The sequence below is a fragment of the Haemaphysalis longicornis genome, unplaced genomic scaffold (assembly GCF_048455015.1).
Source record: "Haemaphysalis longicornis isolate Haplotype H1 unplaced genomic scaffold, Haemaphysalis longicornis Haplotype H1 scaffold_7, whole genome shotgun sequence".
NCBI lineage: Eukaryota > Metazoa > Arthropoda > Arachnida > Ixodida > Ixodidae > Haemaphysalis > Haemaphysalis longicornis.
This window is the reverse complement of record NW_027526422.1, coordinates 69,158,942-69,176,085: the sequence shown is the minus strand read 5'-3', so window position 1 is coordinate 69,176,085 and position 17,144 is coordinate 69,158,942. Positions and strand designations below refer to the sequence as shown.

Below are 17,144 nucleotides of genomic sequence, written 5' to 3'. Positions count from 1 at the left end.
GACTAGTCGCGGAATGACTCTGACGGAACCAGGTGCTTGTTATATCTTGGGTGGATCCGGGGCGGATAATTGAAGAGCTCCAATGTAATTACTTGTCTAAAAGTTCGTTTATTTTCTTCTTTTGTAGGAACTCAACAAGGTTGCCCTACGGAACTACCGGCGGTATGGACGCATCTACGGGTTAGTGTTCGAGATTTTGTGTGTATATGTGCCTACCCGACAAGAGTAGGCGCATGCAAAATCTCATGCTGTTGTATATGCCGGGTAAATACATACAAGAAACTATGTTCCCAGTTGCTCTTTACTCTATACCGGTGATATAAATACGTTTTTGCTGGAGGAGTTGCTGGTTTTGTTGTTTTAGACCCAAAAGAATGGCTTCCCAGCCATTTAAAAAAAATACTTTCATAATACCATCCACTTGAAGCAAGCCCAAAACACCTAACACTTTGTCATTTCAAAGCCCATTCAACCTTTTTGTTCTCGAACTTGAGCGGGTTTTGGATCCATCCCTGCAAATTTGCGTCCATATTACCTGAGGTACGTTAAAGAATGGGCTAGTATTTATTGGGTAACTGAGTTCGAGGATACTGTCTCAATGAAACAACACACTAAACATCGGTTAGCTACCACTCAAGGATTCTTTGAACATCCTGCAATTTAGATTTTTGTTAGTTCTGTCCGCGTGTGACTACTTTTGTTTAATTCGAGCTAAAATATCCGTTTGCCCTATCAATACAAACGTATAAAGTATGGTTGAAGCTGGAACCACACGTGTTTTCCGCGCGCATATGGTTTTAAATTAACTATTCGCCCCAACAGCAACACAAGTATATACTTCCAACAGTGCTGATTGCTTTTTTTTTTTTCCCCTTCAGGTCATACCAGGGACTTATTCCAAGCCTCGTAGTAGGTGACCCGGATGTTCTGCGCGATGTTTTCGTCAAGGATTTCAAGTCATTCGTAAACAAGTCGGTAAGTCAAAATCATGTGGTTTGTCGCGTTTGTTCCTACAAATGGGAAAAACCAGACTGCTTATGTCAGCCCGAATACGTGAAGCGTTGCGTGGTTACGCAGGGCGGTATCCGCGGTGGTCTGAAGCGGTAGCGTAAAAAGAAATTTCAACTTTACAAGCAAATTGGAACGTTTTGCTTCCTTTGGAGGGAAACTATAGTTTCTCCAGTGTACTTTACGGCTAGGATGAGTGCGAATGCTTTGCGTTCATGTTAATATCTTTGCGCCCGAGTTTCACTCCCGCGCGACCGAACCTGGAATGTTTTTCTTCCTTTCTTCCTTTGTTCCTTTGGTGTGGTCTATACAAAATAGGACGACAAGGTGTCGGGGAACTCCCTGTGGGACCAAATGGTGCTGCATCAGCAAAACGAAGAATGGAAGCACACCAGGAGTACGTTGTCACCCATGTTCACAACCGCCAAGCTAAAATCGGTGAGTACGCTTGTTCTGCAATTGCGCGATGCAACAATAACTAAGGTCAAGTTAATTTCAGTGGCTGTTTAAAGATAATTAGAACATCACTACTCAATATAGCTTTTCCCGTGTGCAGGTATCCCGCACTCCAATAAAGCGTCTCTTAGCCAATTGATGTTCTCCCACATCGCACTGCTATGGGCTGCTTCTTGGCGAGCTATGTTCATAACCGACGTTGTGGCATAACTACTGCGCGTGTGTTGTGAAGCGAGGCACGAGGTCTTTGTGCTAACCTATGATTTAGAGAAAACATCTGATAAAAGCGAATAATTTTTTTTCAGTTTCTGGATTGCTTGTAGATGTGTACTATCGTTTACAACGTAAACTTCATGTTGCTTTCTTGGTTTATCATTTCGCTGATGCGTCATGGGAGTGAGCGAAGTTGTATTGCTCATAGTTTTCATTAAGTTAAAACAGCAGTGCTGTCTTGTTGGTGGCTAGTCATTTTTAGTTTAAACTGCTGTTCAGAGCACACTGCGCTTTGATGTCGGACATTAGGTAACAGCTACTATACAAAAAACACCGGCTGTCCTAAATTGCCCTAACGCAACTCGTATACAAGTAATCTTATCGCATTTACAGTTTATAAGGTCATATGCACCCTAATTGTATTTAACGTAATAAGTTCATGTTTTCGATGGCCAGGCCAGGCGAACTGCAGCTAGCGCTGTCTTGCGCCACGATCAACAAAGCACAGGAAATCCTCCCGGAAATGCGCGGACTGGGCAAGAAATTTAAGACTTTTCACATGAGAAGCGAAATTTTCAGCAATTATTGTACTGACTGTAGAATGTACACGCAAAACACGTAATAACATTCAGGTAAACAGGTCTAGTAATTCAGATAACGGAGCATACGAAAATATTCACTGCAAAGAAACGTAACACGGGCGTTTGTGTTGTATGTTACCGTCCTTGAGTTCTATACAAGTAAAACTAGTAGTTATATGCTTTACTTTCCTGTGCGTTGCTTGAATGCGGTCATAGGGAAAATATATCCCCATAGTAGTGCTTTTCTGACCCTGTTTTTTGGATTGCATCAATACTTCAGGTTTTTTGGACTGCCCTTGCAAACTTCAGAGTTGTTTGTTCTTGAAGAATAAGAGTGGATGTCTTTAATAAACCCCAATGCCCTATCTCAAAAGTGTAGCATATTTACTTCTAGGCTGCATGTGGCTTTTTTTTTCAGATTAATATACCTCATGCAACTAGCTATCAAATTTTCATATTGGTTCTGATTTGCTTATTCGTAAATTTTAACTCATTTTCACTTGTCCCATTGTATTTTCCATTTAAGGGAAGGTGTTAGCAGCAGTGAATAAATACGAGGATCTGTTAAAGCTGTTCAATTAATGAAATGTTTTTTACACCCACAGATGGTGCCAAAAATGACTAAGACAACCGACAATGTTTGCAAGCTACTTTTGGAGAAAATAAAATCTGGGAAGTCGGTCAACCTATACCAGTAAGTGCAGCCGCTCCTTTCTGTGTCACCGCCTCTTTATAACTTCTGGCTATTTTAACAGCTCGCAGTTGTCTTCGACAAGCAAAAATGCCAACTTCCATCTGCGCAAATCTGAAGATGTTTGTGCAGGGATACAGTCCGCTAGATAGTTACACCCGTGGTTTATCTTGCAGTCCAAGAGGCTAAATAAATTCATGAAGTGACAGGTGTTCCGCAATCAGGTTCTCGCGTAACAAAAGTTATTCGATTCTTTCTGAAGGAACTAAACTTAGTGAGGTTCCGGCCTGACGGATATATCATAGCAGGAAATGAATTGCTATAGGAACAAACTTTTGCTAGCCGTAGTATTACGTAGTTACCCCAATACATGTATAAAGAATATGCCATTTCGGTCATGATCACAGCATTAGGTCGAGGGTGTCACTCTAGTAGAAGTACAGGCTCCCAACTTTTTATCTGCTGTGATAGTGCCGTCTGCTACGCTGTTTCCTTGAGTGGTGCACCCCCTGCCACTGCATTTGAATGACTTTGTGCCCCGCGCTGCTTAGCTACTTTTAGCGGTAGCGAAACAGCCTTGCAAGGTAAGAAAACAGGTGTGTTGTTCTGAGACGAACAGCGGTACAGACGACGCTCCCACAACAGATAGTTCTATGCGCATGCGCGTACCCTCGCCAATTTTGCCGGTGAACTCCGTGACAAGGCACTAACATGCCGATCGGTCGTCGCTCCCGCTATATTATTAAAAATTTGGGAGGCTGTACATAACAGTGTACTAGGCTGTGTGAACCTTTTTCTAACTTGTAAATGTGGCACAAACCAGCGAACCGAACATACGAAGAAACTGCGGTTTCGGCTCGGCATCACACCACGTCCACCGAGTAGGCAAAATAAAAGCTGTGTGAATTCATGATTATTGTGGGGTTGGTGCCGAACATATAACATATCGGTTAGCACACGTGGCTACCCGTTTCACTTTTATGTGCTTCCGTTTGACTTAAATGTTCTCACGACATCCGACTCACTGAAAGGTTGTCGCCTTGTGTCGATTATAGCAGACGTCTAGACTTTTCGGCTAGTTGAAAAAAAAATAACGTCGTGTCGCCTCAGTCAACACACGGCAGGTGCATACAGTTTTAGTCGGGACCCGGATACCCTCTGGGTGCCACGGGCGTGACAAAATGGGGCGCGGTTTGGACTTTACGCTCGCACTTCTCGTAGCGGTAAGGACGCTCTGTCGCTAATTTTGCGCCCTCGTTAGAGGTAGGTAGTGCAAGAATGAACTCTAGACTGCTAACATTACTGTTTCCCACTTTGTTATTATTAAGCTGATGCAGTTCGATCTAGAAGTTTAACCTGGATGATGCATATTATATACGCGCAATGTTTTGAAGTCCTCTTCCATGCTCGTTTCAGCTAAATTGCGCAGCCGCTTTTTACAAAAGAACTCCAGCGGTAAAATGACCTTTTAAAGGCACATTCTGTGGGCAGTCATAATGCACGAATTCAACCCCGTGGTATAACAAAATCAGTATTCAAATTTTAGCAGTACTCGGTTATCAACAGTCGCAACACGAAGCAGATGCGTTCAAGTAGCAAATGCTTATATCCAAATAGATCTTATAACGAATTTCGCTCCGTCCGTATGACTCAGTTATGGCTCTGGCTTGTTGCATTGGTTCGCGCATGCAAATACTTGCGTGACACATGTAGGGACACATATTTAGTTATTAAGCAGTGAGCGCTGCGCCCTTAGCGCTACCTTCCTTGCGGGCGCCTGTTACAAGAACTTAATCTATTGTTCAGCAATGTGCCTCAAAGATCAACTCTTCTTCAAAAATTGCCCAACGTAATTGGCGTCGAAGCGTTTATTTCTGAGCGAATACTTGAACTATGTACCGGGGTGAATTTTATTCCCGCCAGGCTGCTGGAGAAGTCTGCAATGGATCTGTACACGTCGCTCATCTTTGACCTGGACATCAACAGCCACGTGGACACAGACCACCCGATGCTCAAGTGCTACAGCGGGTTCCTCAGTGCCCCTGGAGGTTGGAGGCTGCTGATGATGAGTGAGTACTGAGCAATACACCAAATTGCTTGCCGACAGACGTGTGAGGAAATTTTATTTATCTAACAGTTGTATTTACGTGCCGACTTGCGTTGACCATCTCCCCCTCAAAGAAAAGGAAAAGAAACGGGAGAATATCGAAGGAGGATAAACTGTAAGAACAAAGTAAATATAAGAAGCAAAGAATTTCTAAAAGTAAACTTCGGGATGATGCTGTACTCTGCATTACTTTCCGGTTCTTGCCCATTTTTCGCTGATTGAAATCCCGAAATGACTACTCGTCATGTTGAGAGAATACATAAACGCTACGTATGGTTGGTGCGCAGCTTATGGCGCGAATAATGAACGCTTGTCATTTTTCGACTCCCCCCCACCCTGGAATTTTTGGGATGGAGGGGGGGGGGGATCCGTGGACAACATCGGCACCCTTTGTGTACGGCAGTGAGTGGCAGTACCCACAAAGTACGTTAAGACTGCAATGGGTGAGGCTTAATTATATTAGCTTCAAACCACGTTGCGAATTAAATGCGGGAATTAGTGGTTCATCCCCAACTGAAGCCTGGTGTTTTGTCTTGGCGAGAGTTAAGAGTAAAATAAATTCCAATACTTTCGGTAAATATTGCACTAAAGGCGGCGCCACTCAAACTACGCAATGAAGGCGCAAAGAAAACGTCGATACATTTACTTCGACGTTCATTTAGGTCTCCTATCAGCACCGCAGGCCCTTTGCGGCTGTTCGACGACACAAATTTACAGGCCCAAGTTATGTACGCCTGCTACTGCATTGCGACAAGTGCTCCGCGATAACTGGAACGTCCAGAGTTGCGGCCTCATGACGTACTCCTGTCCCATTTTGGATGACCCCATATCTCAGTGCATATAAGCACACACGACTGACGCAACGTTGTTTGCGACGGCCGATAGGTGACCGCACATTCGACCTTGCCAATTTCAGCCACTCTGCCACGGCTCTTCAGGGCTCTTCGAGTGGAATTCCCGAACAAAGGGGACGCCCAGTATGCCGTTGACTTTACCCGGCACATCATCGAGAAGCGGCTGCGTGATAAGGAGGTAATCTGACTGCATGGAATCTGTTTGAACTCTCGCCGTGTCCGCCGCTTCACCTCAGACGCAGCGGTTTGAAGAGAAATTATCACAGAATAACAAGTTGAAGGGCAGAGACCCGATACACGCGCACACCACACGAGCCAGACTTGTCTTCCGCCATCGGCGCGCCGCTGCAGAAAAGGAACTGTTTTCGCATCCTGATTATACAAACATAGCGCTCTTCTTTCAGATATCCCTGTCGCTATCGCTCCAGCAGATGCAGAGCAGGCACCCGCCGCGGTGGCTCAGTGGCTAAGGCGTTGCGCTGCTGAGCACGAGGTCGCGGGTTCGATTCCCGGCCGCGGCGGCCGCTTTTCTGATGGAGGCGAAAAGCGAAAACGCCCGTGTGTACGAGATTTCGACGCACGATAAAGATCCCCAGGTGGTCAAAATTAATCCGGAGCCCTCCACTACGGCGCGCCTCATCGCCTGCGTTGCGTCGGCGCGTTAAACCCCACAATCAATCAATCAAGATGCAGAGCAGGCGGAAATAAAGGCGTCATTACATTTACCACTTTACGAGAAATCGAGCTATGAAAATGTCGCGCGGACTTCTACTTTTTTCCCCTCACAATACACGTATTATCGCGAGCTTTTCTGTGCTTTGTCCTCAGCCTCATATGCTGCTAATATCGGTGTTGGTAATTGGAAAACGAATTACGCCTTCGATATCTTACGAGCTACATATGTTGACTCCGTGTATTCCTGTGTCATAATGTACTAAACCTGGTGTGCAGCCCAGATCATGAATGAGCACAAATGCCCCAAGTACGGAAAGGGGTACGCAGCGATTTCGTAACCGTGAAAACTCAACGGTGTCAACTTATAATGCTAATACTTTTTTTACGTCTTTTAGGTGCACGACGACGCTCTGCAAATGTACATGGAGAGCAAGATGCAACAAAATGGCAAAGGGGGTCAGGCGCTTTCAGGTAAGCTTCTTAATTCGCCAATTACAAATTTCAAGCCAGTGAAAAAAGCGGCCTTTAATCGAGTTTCCATTCTTACAATCTACGTTGGAATGCTCTTAGCTAGAAAAACCTGCCGCGGTGGCTCGATAAATAAGGCGTTGTGCTGTTGAGCCCAGTGACGAAGGTTTGATTCCCAAGCCTCCGTAGCCGCTTTTCAGATGGAGGCAAAAAGGGAAAACGCCCGTGTGTCAAAATATCCATGCACGTAAATATTCCCATGTGGTCAGAATTAATTCGGAAACCACGACTGCGGTGCGCCTCACAGTCCAGTGCAGCTTCGGCGGGTAAAGCCGCCCAAAATTAGACTTTTTTCGGCTCGTTAGACTTCACCAATGAAGCGCTTAGACCAAAGTTGGGAAGTATCATGCGGGCCTTGTGCCTTCCACGTGAGTTACGCTTACTCATATGAAGTTTCCTTTTGTTGAGAACGAACGGGCAGGCATCAGTTCATTATTAGATTAGCCCATTATGCGAAAGCAACGTGAGCATGAACCGGCATGCAAGCCTCTGTGCAACAGGCGATTTTTCGAAAGCTGGGAGTATCTCATGTTGCAAAAGTCCCTTCGCAAGGGCCGGGGAACCCATGACGCAGCACGTGGCGGCAGCTGGCGAGGCGATAAGGGTCCCCGAGTGGCACTCGAGGCGAACACGAGTGTCGACCTACTGGAAGCTTGTCGAACTGGACGTAGTTTTGTTTGCATTCACAGGAGATTTCTCCAATCTCTAAGAAAAGTGCGACAAATCCCGGTGTAGTTGTTAGACGTACGCATCTTTCGACTGTAGGTCGCGCGATTATTGACAGTGCAAGTACTCTCGGCGCAAGTGCATAAAACCATTGGCACTGCTTAAATGCTCGTCTTAAATATGAGGCTCGTGCTTGATTCTTGGGGATGAATTTACATACTTGATTATGTGTCAGGCTCATTACTTGACACTCCTTTGCACACTGCGAGTTTTAAGTTTGGGATTTAACCTGTTTAGTCCGTATTTTTCTCGGTCAATTTTCTTGCCTATCAGTACAAATTCTACCGTTTCTGACGCCAAACGAATGGTGGGTAATTATAAGGAAGCCTGATAAACGCTCCTAAAGTTGTATTGAGTATTGGCTGTTCATTTAAAACATCAGCATTGTATTAGTTGCGATACACAGCTTCACATTTATTATAGACGTGTTACCATTCTCTTAAGGCAAATCGACAGAAACCTCTGCACCTAGCTTTAAATTTGGAACACCTGTACATTCTGCTATCTGAGGCCAAGCAAGCAAGAAACAGTGCAGCGGTTAAGCTTGAAATATTTACTGAGAATAAACGCCACTTTATATTCTCTCAAAGTGAGTCCAGTACTAAATCGTGAACGGGGTTGTCCGCATTCCACGAAACCGCATTCGTTTTAATTTTGTATCTTAAATGTTTTTCTGTCCTTCGGGAACCCCGCTGGGCACAGGCGCCACAAAATTCCTTCGCTGCTCCTTCCCAATCCTCAAGCGCACGGAAAATCCCCAGTAGGTTGTACATGAGTCAAAATGAGCGCAAGGAATTGTGTGTTATGGCATAATTATTCCCATTTCGTAGCACGTTTTCAGTCGTCAACTGGAGTTTATAAACATGTCATGTTTAGTTTACGTAAGGAATCTTTAGATACTGTCAACGTCCGGTGCAATTGTGGACAATCCAGGTGGTCCAGCTTGTGAACACTCTTATGGGAAGGATTTACACGTCACGTGTCTTTGTTTTGTGAACCCCAAATTCTTAGCTTGATCATTACAGTGAATTTTCTGGGGTAATTTTTATACCAGTTTTTTGTATAATGAAGGAAATTAAAGGAGAAAACAAGCAATGGAGTTAAAACCTGCACTTTGAAATGCCGTAATAACTGCCGTTTCCAGCTAGATGGGAATCTGTACCTGCATACTGAGTAAAAAGAATTTCACTAACGCATTGTCCCTGGCGGCGAATTTGCTTTGTGTGTATACATTGTCGGAAGAATGTTTCTTTCTCGAATATTGCCACACAAACACGCCATGTTTTTTTGTCCCGCTGCCAGTTTTCGCCTTATCTGTGTCCTCCTGTGACGCCGCGCTATCACCTCTTGTTTGCAGAATCTGCCATCAATGACATCGCCGCCCAGTGTATGTGTTTGTTTATCGCCGGCAGCGACTCCATTGCGTTGACAGTGACGTGCGCGGCTTACCAGCTCGCCCTGCACCCCGAGATTCAGGAAGAGGTGATAAAGGAAGTCGACGGCGCCGTGAGTATATCGCATACGACACTGGCTCTCTAGAGTATACCCACACCCGCGCACAGAGGCTGAGAGCGAACGAGATTACGCAGGAGGCCAGCGGGATCGGCGTTGTTATCGCTTATCTCTCGCGCCTAGGGGCGGGAGCCGGGGAGGGGAGTGAAGTATGACAGTTGTGAATAGACAGTAGTAACAATGAAGGAAAATGTGGCCGAATAGTTCTTTAGCTTGATATTATTAGCATTTTTGGAGTGTTTGTAATGGTGGCGGGATGAGACGGAATCACATAGCAATATTTATGACCGAACTGAATGATATGGAGACACGGGAAAGAGGGGGGGCGGGGGTGTTAACAGGGTGCAGTTCAGGTGTTCATAGCTACGGCAGCAGGCTAGTGCTGCATATTTAAATATATGCGGTACAGTTATAGCGGTTGACAATCGGATGCACTTGGAGATACAGAGAGCGAATAAGCTGGCGCATGCGTACTTTCATTGTGTACATATTGCCTTGCTTCCCCGCCTCCCTGAGGCACCCTGTGATGCACATTTTTGGTAGGGAAACGACACTGTTAGAGCAGACATCCTATCTTTTTAGCGGACCACTGTGAACGCCGATTTTGTAATCATGCCGTACTGCCATTCTTTTTTCCTCCCTCCACAACAGGAAGAACCTACCTACGATGCGCTCCGGTCTATGGTGCTTCTTGACGCCGTCGTGAGTGAAACGCTGCGGTTGTATTCGCCGACGTCCGTGTAAGTTGGCACTTGAGCTTCTATGACGTCATAGTGAACAAGGGTACGAGCAAATGTCGGGCGCAGCTCAGTGTGACCTTAGAATGATTTGTTTATATAAACAAGGCAAACCAGGCAAACACGGACCGCATGTAAAAGGAGCAGACATCTAACTTACTCACTGCGACATGAAACAGTGAAGAGAAAACAGCTGCCGTGAGATTACACCTTTGTGGTTTAGAGGGAGAAGTACAAGCACTGCTACCATGAAAGGACTCACCATTTGGGAGACGAAGCTCGCAGAAAGGCGGTACCTGCCCTTCTAGTGCCATTTGGAATCGCTTGTTATTGCTCAGGGCGGAGTGAATGGTCCAAGCATTTTATTGTACAAGCATTTCAGTTTTTGTTCTCCTTTGCAGGGAACCAGTTAGACCTAACAGCGGATTATTTTGGCAGTTCTATACGCTGTTTGTTTCTCTAGAGTCAAAAATAAGTTATTTGAGAGAAGTTAGCTGCAACGAAAGGATGAGCTGCTGGTTGTTCCAAGATTCGCAGTACCGAATGCAGTTTAAAAAAATGAAAAATTTGTTTTAAATTATATCAACACTGAGCTCATCTGGGCCCCCAATTTATAATACTAGTTTGGCGGCCGCTTTTCTGATGGAGGCGAAAAGCAAAAACGCCTGTGAGTGCGAGATTTCAGCGCACGTTAAAGATCCCCCAAGATTAATCCGGAGCGCGGCTCATCGCCTGCGTTGCGTCGGCGCGTTAACCCCTACTGTCAATCTATAATACTAGTCTGTGCACCTACATCGGTAGGTTGTTCTGTTACGAGACATATACCAAACAGAGCGAATGTGTACGCTAGTGTGGAATTAATGGAATGTCCATTGCTATCTCCTCAGTGATGAGTTTCCTCCGCATTTGTGTGCCCTGCCAGTTCGACGACCGTCCCGATGCACACTTTTAGCTCCAGTTTCACAAGATCGCAACTCGGCGTTTCTTAGATGCCTTAGAGCCCCGTCCACGCAACCGTACACTTTGTCTTCCTGTCTCCTTTGCCACCCCCTCGCTCACTTCGCGGTGGCATTGGCTTTCTTCCGCTTCCTTTCTTTCTCGGTATACGGCCGCAGTCGTTCCCAATCAATACTGTTTTGTTTTCCACTTTATGCGGTACTGCCTGCATATACACTCTGTATATCACGCGTACAAGCGACCTTCCTTACAAAAGAACTGCGTTGGCGCAAGGTTAGGTCTGTATTGGCTTCATGGATTATGCCAAGCCGCCAACAGTTTTGGCGAAGGTAGTGGAGTCGTCGACACCCCACGGTGTGAACACCCGACGTCAGACGGTTTCGGGCCCTTTTCTCCCATTTATCCCTCCCTAAAAGTCTCACTGCATAGCATAGTGGAGTCGTAGATGTCAGGTTAAGCTTGTCACTTAATCTTCGCTGCTCGGTCGTATAAAATGGGCGTTGAAGTCGTCAACATGCATCTTCGGTTCGGGGTACACAAGCGCAGCGCCTGTGTCGTCGGCGAATTGAATACGGGGAAGCTAGTTGTGTAGGCAGCGTCACAACGTATAATAACGTGTCGACAGAGCGCCCTTGATCAGCCGTAAAAATATTTGTAAGGAACTCTGTGCGAATAGCGATGCGCGATATTCGACCTTCAGGTAATTTTTTGAGTAACATGCTGTCTCGGTTGTTTTGGACGTCTTTATTTTCTCATCTCGTAAAAGCCAGGATGCTACATGTCGAGTTTGGAATATCTGTAGCAGCAAGTTGATCCGCTCTCGTATGTTCCCAGGAATTCACTCAGCTATATTTTGCCTAGTGCTCCCTTTTGGTGTGAGCACATTGCAGATGCTCCTCACTTGAAGGTTGTCGGGAGTGTGCACATGGGTCGTAATTTGGGTCTTGAAAAGCCTTTCTCCAATCAGAAAAAGATAGCCCTTTTTTGGGGGAGGAGGGCGGGGGGAGGAGATTGTACAGTACTATCAAATGAAACGCGAACGCGCAAATATATAGGAATCTAAAATTGTAATTAGGCTGTGTATGAGAGTCCACAATAGTTCCATAACTGCACTTAATCAACACACGCCAGTCATAACTTTCGTTTACCCGAGAAAGCAATGTAGTAATTCGTGTGTTCCTGTTCATATTGCTGAGTTCGGTTTAGATTTTTGTTTAATTTACGTGTAACCTAATGTGGTAATGGAGTTACACCACCGCATGATCCTTGAAATGTTTCATCCTTTCCCGGGCTCAAGCTCGGGCGAAGAACCTCTGTGGTTCTTAGCCCGAGGAACGTTTTGATAAGAAATATATGTATGAAATACCCGGCAAATTATTGTGTGCTGAAACGAGATTTAATGGTTCCCTAAACCTACATTTCAGGTTGACGAGGATATGTTCCCAGCCAACGACTGTGGCGGGAGTCCGCCTCACGCCTGGCATGCGAGTCGAAATTCCTGCCCACGCCATGCATTACGACCCGGAGTTCTTCCCTGATCCGGACAGCTTCAAGCCGGAAAGGTGAATAGCGTTGGGCGGGCTATGAATTCAGTTTGGCAGGAAAAGCTTCGCCTTTTCTGCCTTCGCTTTAAATTTACCTTTCGCTAGGTGGTTTTAGGGGCGAAGACCCTTAAGGGTTCGGGCTTTCGGCGACTCCTGCGTCTTCGTAGTTTCATGTAGTCACGGTAATGAAACACCGGGACACTCGTTCTTTACGGCCTCGCGCTAGAACACTTCATGCTTCAAAGACACGACTTTTACAGCAAAGCTACCCGCCGCGGTGGCTCAGTGGCTAAGGCGTTGCGCTGCTGAGCACGAGGTCGCGGGTTCGATTCCCGGCCGCGGCGGCCGCTTTTCTGATGGAGGTGAAAAGCAAAAACGCCCGTGTGTACGAGATTTCGGCGCACGTTAAAGATCCCCAGGTGGTCAAAATTAATCCGGAGCCCTCCACTACGGCGCGCCTCATCGCCTGCGTTGCGTCGGCGCGTTAAACCCCCACAATCAATTAATCAATCAAATCTGCAATCAATCAATCAAATTTACAGCAAAGCTCTATACAGTAAGCGACCGATTTTTCGTACTCGGGTTGCGAACGAAAAATAGTCTGAATAAAAGAGCAGTCCAAACAATTCCTGAGCCATTACTCCTATGGGGCAACTGCGGTTCCTTGTGAAAGTCCGGAATATCCAGCAAGTCCGAATTTTCGTAGACCGAAAAGCGGTCGGCTACTGTAACTCTACACTCCAATGGTTTCATCTCCATGGGCAAAAACGCCAAGGCGCCAAGAATACACCTATACACTGCATTCTACGCCCCTCCCCAGGTTTCACGTTAGTGGCGATGGCCTGGGTTTTTTTTTTACGGTTTCTGTTAGAGCGTCGGGTTTTTTAACTTCTACTCAGCGTCAGAAAAAGACGGAAGTACATTTTTTTGTATTGCTAATTTCTATAGCACCCGTTGTCATCCATGTAGCGTTGAGGAAGGCGTCGTGTCGTCGTTAAGTGTTCAATTTATGAGTACCTTAATTTCCTCCAAGGTACAATGTGAATACACGCCGTTGATATAGGGTAGTGCAATATATTTGAGCCCTAATTATACGCTTAAATTAAACCTTACACTGTGGCGCTTCGGTTGAGAGATACTAAACAAAACGTTTTCAATACGTCAGGGGTGTTTTAGCGAGTTTAAAACTGTAGGAAGACTGTTAACCGTCGCGCAGTTAACATGTTTAACTTTCACCTTTTGCATACGTGGTGTTTGTGCGTTCTCCCCGGCGCCCACAATTTGCAATTTGACTTTGACGCTGAGCGTAAGGTGCGGGCCTCTTCTTTTCCTGCAGGTTTCTCCCCGCCAACAAAGACTCGGTAAACCAATACGCGTACCTGCCGTTCGGTGTGGGTCCCCGCAGCTGCATCGGCATGCGGATGGGCATGGTCCAGGTCAAGCACATCCTCTATCGGCTGCTGCAGACCGCGAAGTTTGAACCGTGCAGTGAAACACAGGCAAGTTCACTCTTCTGTTGCCGCCATGCGAGTTCGCGAACGTTTGCCTTAGCGAGCGTACACTTAAGACCCAGAGAAGGCATTTACAAATGTCGGAAGCAACTTCATTTTAATCTTTCCTTATACAGAACGAATTTCCGGATAGCGGCTGAGTTGTGTGGTCAGCTGTTTACAAGAAATTAACTTGGTTGTAGCTGTATCTAAGAATATTACCTTTTAAGCGAACAATATACGGTAAGCTCTTCTTTGAATAGCACAGGCATGAACCTGCTTCTCTTATTCCTGCGGGTGCCCTTGAAATCTATCTCTAAATGTACAAAACATCTTTGACTTGCAAGATTTCTCATGTACATGATGTACCATAGAATGATCCTCGATGCGTTTTTTATTGCGCCAAACTACTGGCGATGTTGGTGGCTTAAAACGCTATCAGTGCAAAGCGATCAGATTTTTTTTGTACATATCCAACGTACATGCCTCTAAAGATACGAGGAAATTCCAGCAGACCTTAACTGCAATCCTTCTATGCCTTTAAAAATGCATGGAATCGGACAGGTCCCGGATTCCAAGGATTGAATCACGGGTCAAGTGAAACTAGCAAGATTTCAGTGACTTGCTTTGAACATGTTTAGGCACCACTGCACTGCTCCCACCCTACCAAACGGCATCATTTATTCTATGCCGAACTCCCGTGTATTTCTTGGGTCGTTGTACTCCTCCTTATTTATGAAGAAAAGTTAGGGTACAGGCGGAAATGTTCTTGCCCCTCCACTGAGAAGCACCTTCAGCTGTTGTGCCAACGTTTAGTTTTACCTACTCATTCATTGATTCATCGAATAAATTGATACAATTTCTTTACTATCTAAACTCTACAGAAGTTCAACTTGCACTATTCCTTTTTTTTGAGGTAGCGGAAATAGCAATCAACATTAACTGTCTTTAAACGTTACAATTGCAGGTGCCACTTTCGTTCGCCAAAGGAAAAGTTCTTCTAGAACCGTACCCTCCGATCCAGCTCGGTATTGTGCCCCGTGTAAAGACGTAAAGCAAGCATGACTTGGACCGTGCAACATGCTAGACGTGGAAGTCTACTCCAGCCCAGTTTTGCGAGCTGTCGAGGCAAAAGGATTGGGTTGCATTTCGTACCGGCGTATCATCGGTTCAACCTACATCATGCAAGGGTTTCGCTAGTGCCTGGATTTTATAGCTTCTGGTAAAAATTACAATGAACACTGTATTGCCGCAGAAGTGACGCCCCGGCTTTTCTATAGATGCTCGCAGTTTGCGTCGTCGTGCCGTGTGGGCCCATGACGGCAATGGATGGTCACCGATAATTATGTCATTCATAGGAAGTTCACGCGGTAATCTCTGCTGTTAATAGCGCATTTCATCATGTTGTATTGTCACTTGTTTGTTTTATGTACTCGTGTTCGTGGTTGTGTTCGGAAGAGTAGTGCTTGTCGAACATTCCCTGTAATGATAGGCCAGATGTGAAGAAAACTACACAACACGACGATGTAATGAAAGATATACCCAGTAATAAACCCGAAGCAGTTTCGTTTTGTATCCCTGTTGGTGGTTGAACACTATTGCTAAATTGTTTAATGCCATGTCATTGTAAGGCTTCAAACACTAGAGCGAACCATTTTAACGGATAAAAAGGGTGTGCAAAACAAAACCAAGTAGGGGCACAGATGAGTATTTCTAGCTGATGCAGGTGCAAGCGTAATTTGTCACCCATAGAGTATTTGCTTCAGTAACTCGCAAAATCTTCGTGAGCTATTTCAAATAGTAGTCTCGACAAACTGTTTTAACTGTTTCTATTGTGTCCGATGGAAATTCCATGGATAATCCACATTACTTTCCAGAGCCTAAACATTCCCTTTACCAACGAAATTGTAACCTTACGGACAAATTAAGGCTTTACTTGGAATCAAATTTTGAAGCAGTGTAAAATTAATAGCCGAGTTTAACTATGCCCGCGGATTATTGTGCGCCGCTGTTGTTCTTCGAACATTCAGCAGAGCCATGGGTTGGTTCTGTACTCAGCCGTAACAGACTTTCCAGGACAAGCACCCCAAATTCGCTGAATCTGTACGTTTGGTATACGCAGTATTTATCCGCAGTACTTAGTGACTTGAGGTGTCTGCAGGCCTAACTACCCCTGCTTCGTAGCAACATTTTATTCACCATAGCTTAAGTTACAGCGCCGCGCTGAACAAGCGGTTTTATGTTTCTACATGGTTGTATGTTATCAACACTGACTGTCGTATGTTGAAGTTGAAATTTACCTAATTTTTAGATGTATATTGCACGCCTTTTTGTTCATGCGGCGCAGCACTACTGCATACTGTTGCCTACCGAATTGTGCGCACAATGAGAAGGTTTTGTTCCATGATGCTTTTACTGATAACAGCGACACCACAGCACTGTATATTTCGTTTGTGTGCTGGCGTATATATGTTTTCGTGTTTTATTTCCTTTTGATCGCTCATTTTTAGTAGTTTGTGCCTGTACAGTTTGTTCATAGTTGGCACTTCAAATAAAATGTGAACCCTCCGTAATCAACAGCTGTTGAGTTGCTTCTGGCGAGATGACGCTGTTGGATTTGTTGCGTGCTTTTCGTCACTTGTTTGGAGGGTGGGATTGCCGATACAACTCACTTAAGCGACGCGAGTGTTAATATCCAAGCGACTACAAGTTAATAGAACAATTCTAACCACCACAATACATTCACGAGGTCATTTTAAATGCTCACAAGAATCCGTTAATGAATAAAATGCGTCGAGTACTGCGGTGCGACAATAGAAGCTTCAATGCTAAGGGGGAGAAGACGCACGGAGATGCAAAGGGAAGGTATGAAATACACGAGCAAGGTGGCATTGGCGTAATTTACAGATACTCGGGAATGATGGACGTGCCGACTTATTAGGCAGACTCCTAAACTTCGCCCGCTTGCCGGTGGGTCGGATAAACATCGGCACGTCGTATGTCTCAATGCCCCAAAGTATCAAGCAAGGTGCGGATAGATTGCAGTCTGGCGCTACTGCTGCCAC

The 17,144-nt window shown here is 45.4% G+C and overlaps 1 protein-coding gene across 2 annotated transcripts in view; it reads left to right on the top strand.

The window, feature by feature from the left end:
* Nucleotides 1–16,652, top strand: part of LOC144145860 (cytochrome P450 3A41-like) — an 88,848-nt gene extending 72,196 nt beyond the window's left edge. For both annotated transcript variants that reach the window (XM_077677666.1, XM_077677665.1), the window contains exons 4-15: nucleotides 128–180; nucleotides 879–975; nucleotides 1,327–1,446; nucleotides 2,864–2,952; nucleotides 4,873–5,018; nucleotides 5,973–6,088; nucleotides 6,981–7,056; nucleotides 9,197–9,345; nucleotides 10,003–10,091; nucleotides 12,470–12,607; nucleotides 13,926–14,088; nucleotides 15,047–16,652. In XM_077677666.1, coding sequence (XP_077533792.1) covers nucleotides 128–180; nucleotides 879–975; nucleotides 1,327–1,446; nucleotides 2,864–2,952; nucleotides 4,873–5,018; nucleotides 5,973–6,088; nucleotides 6,981–7,056; nucleotides 9,197–9,345; nucleotides 10,003–10,091; nucleotides 12,470–12,607; nucleotides 13,926–14,088; nucleotides 15,047–15,133 — 1,323 coding nt within the window. In that variant the 3' untranslated portion in view covers nucleotides 15,134–16,652. The remainder of the gene's footprint in view (nucleotides 1–127; nucleotides 181–878; nucleotides 976–1,326; nucleotides 1,447–2,863; nucleotides 2,953–4,872; nucleotides 5,019–5,972; nucleotides 6,089–6,980; nucleotides 7,057–9,196; nucleotides 9,346–10,002; nucleotides 10,092–12,469; nucleotides 12,608–13,925; nucleotides 14,089–15,046) is intronic.
* Nucleotides 16,653–17,144: the final 492 nt, after the last annotated feature.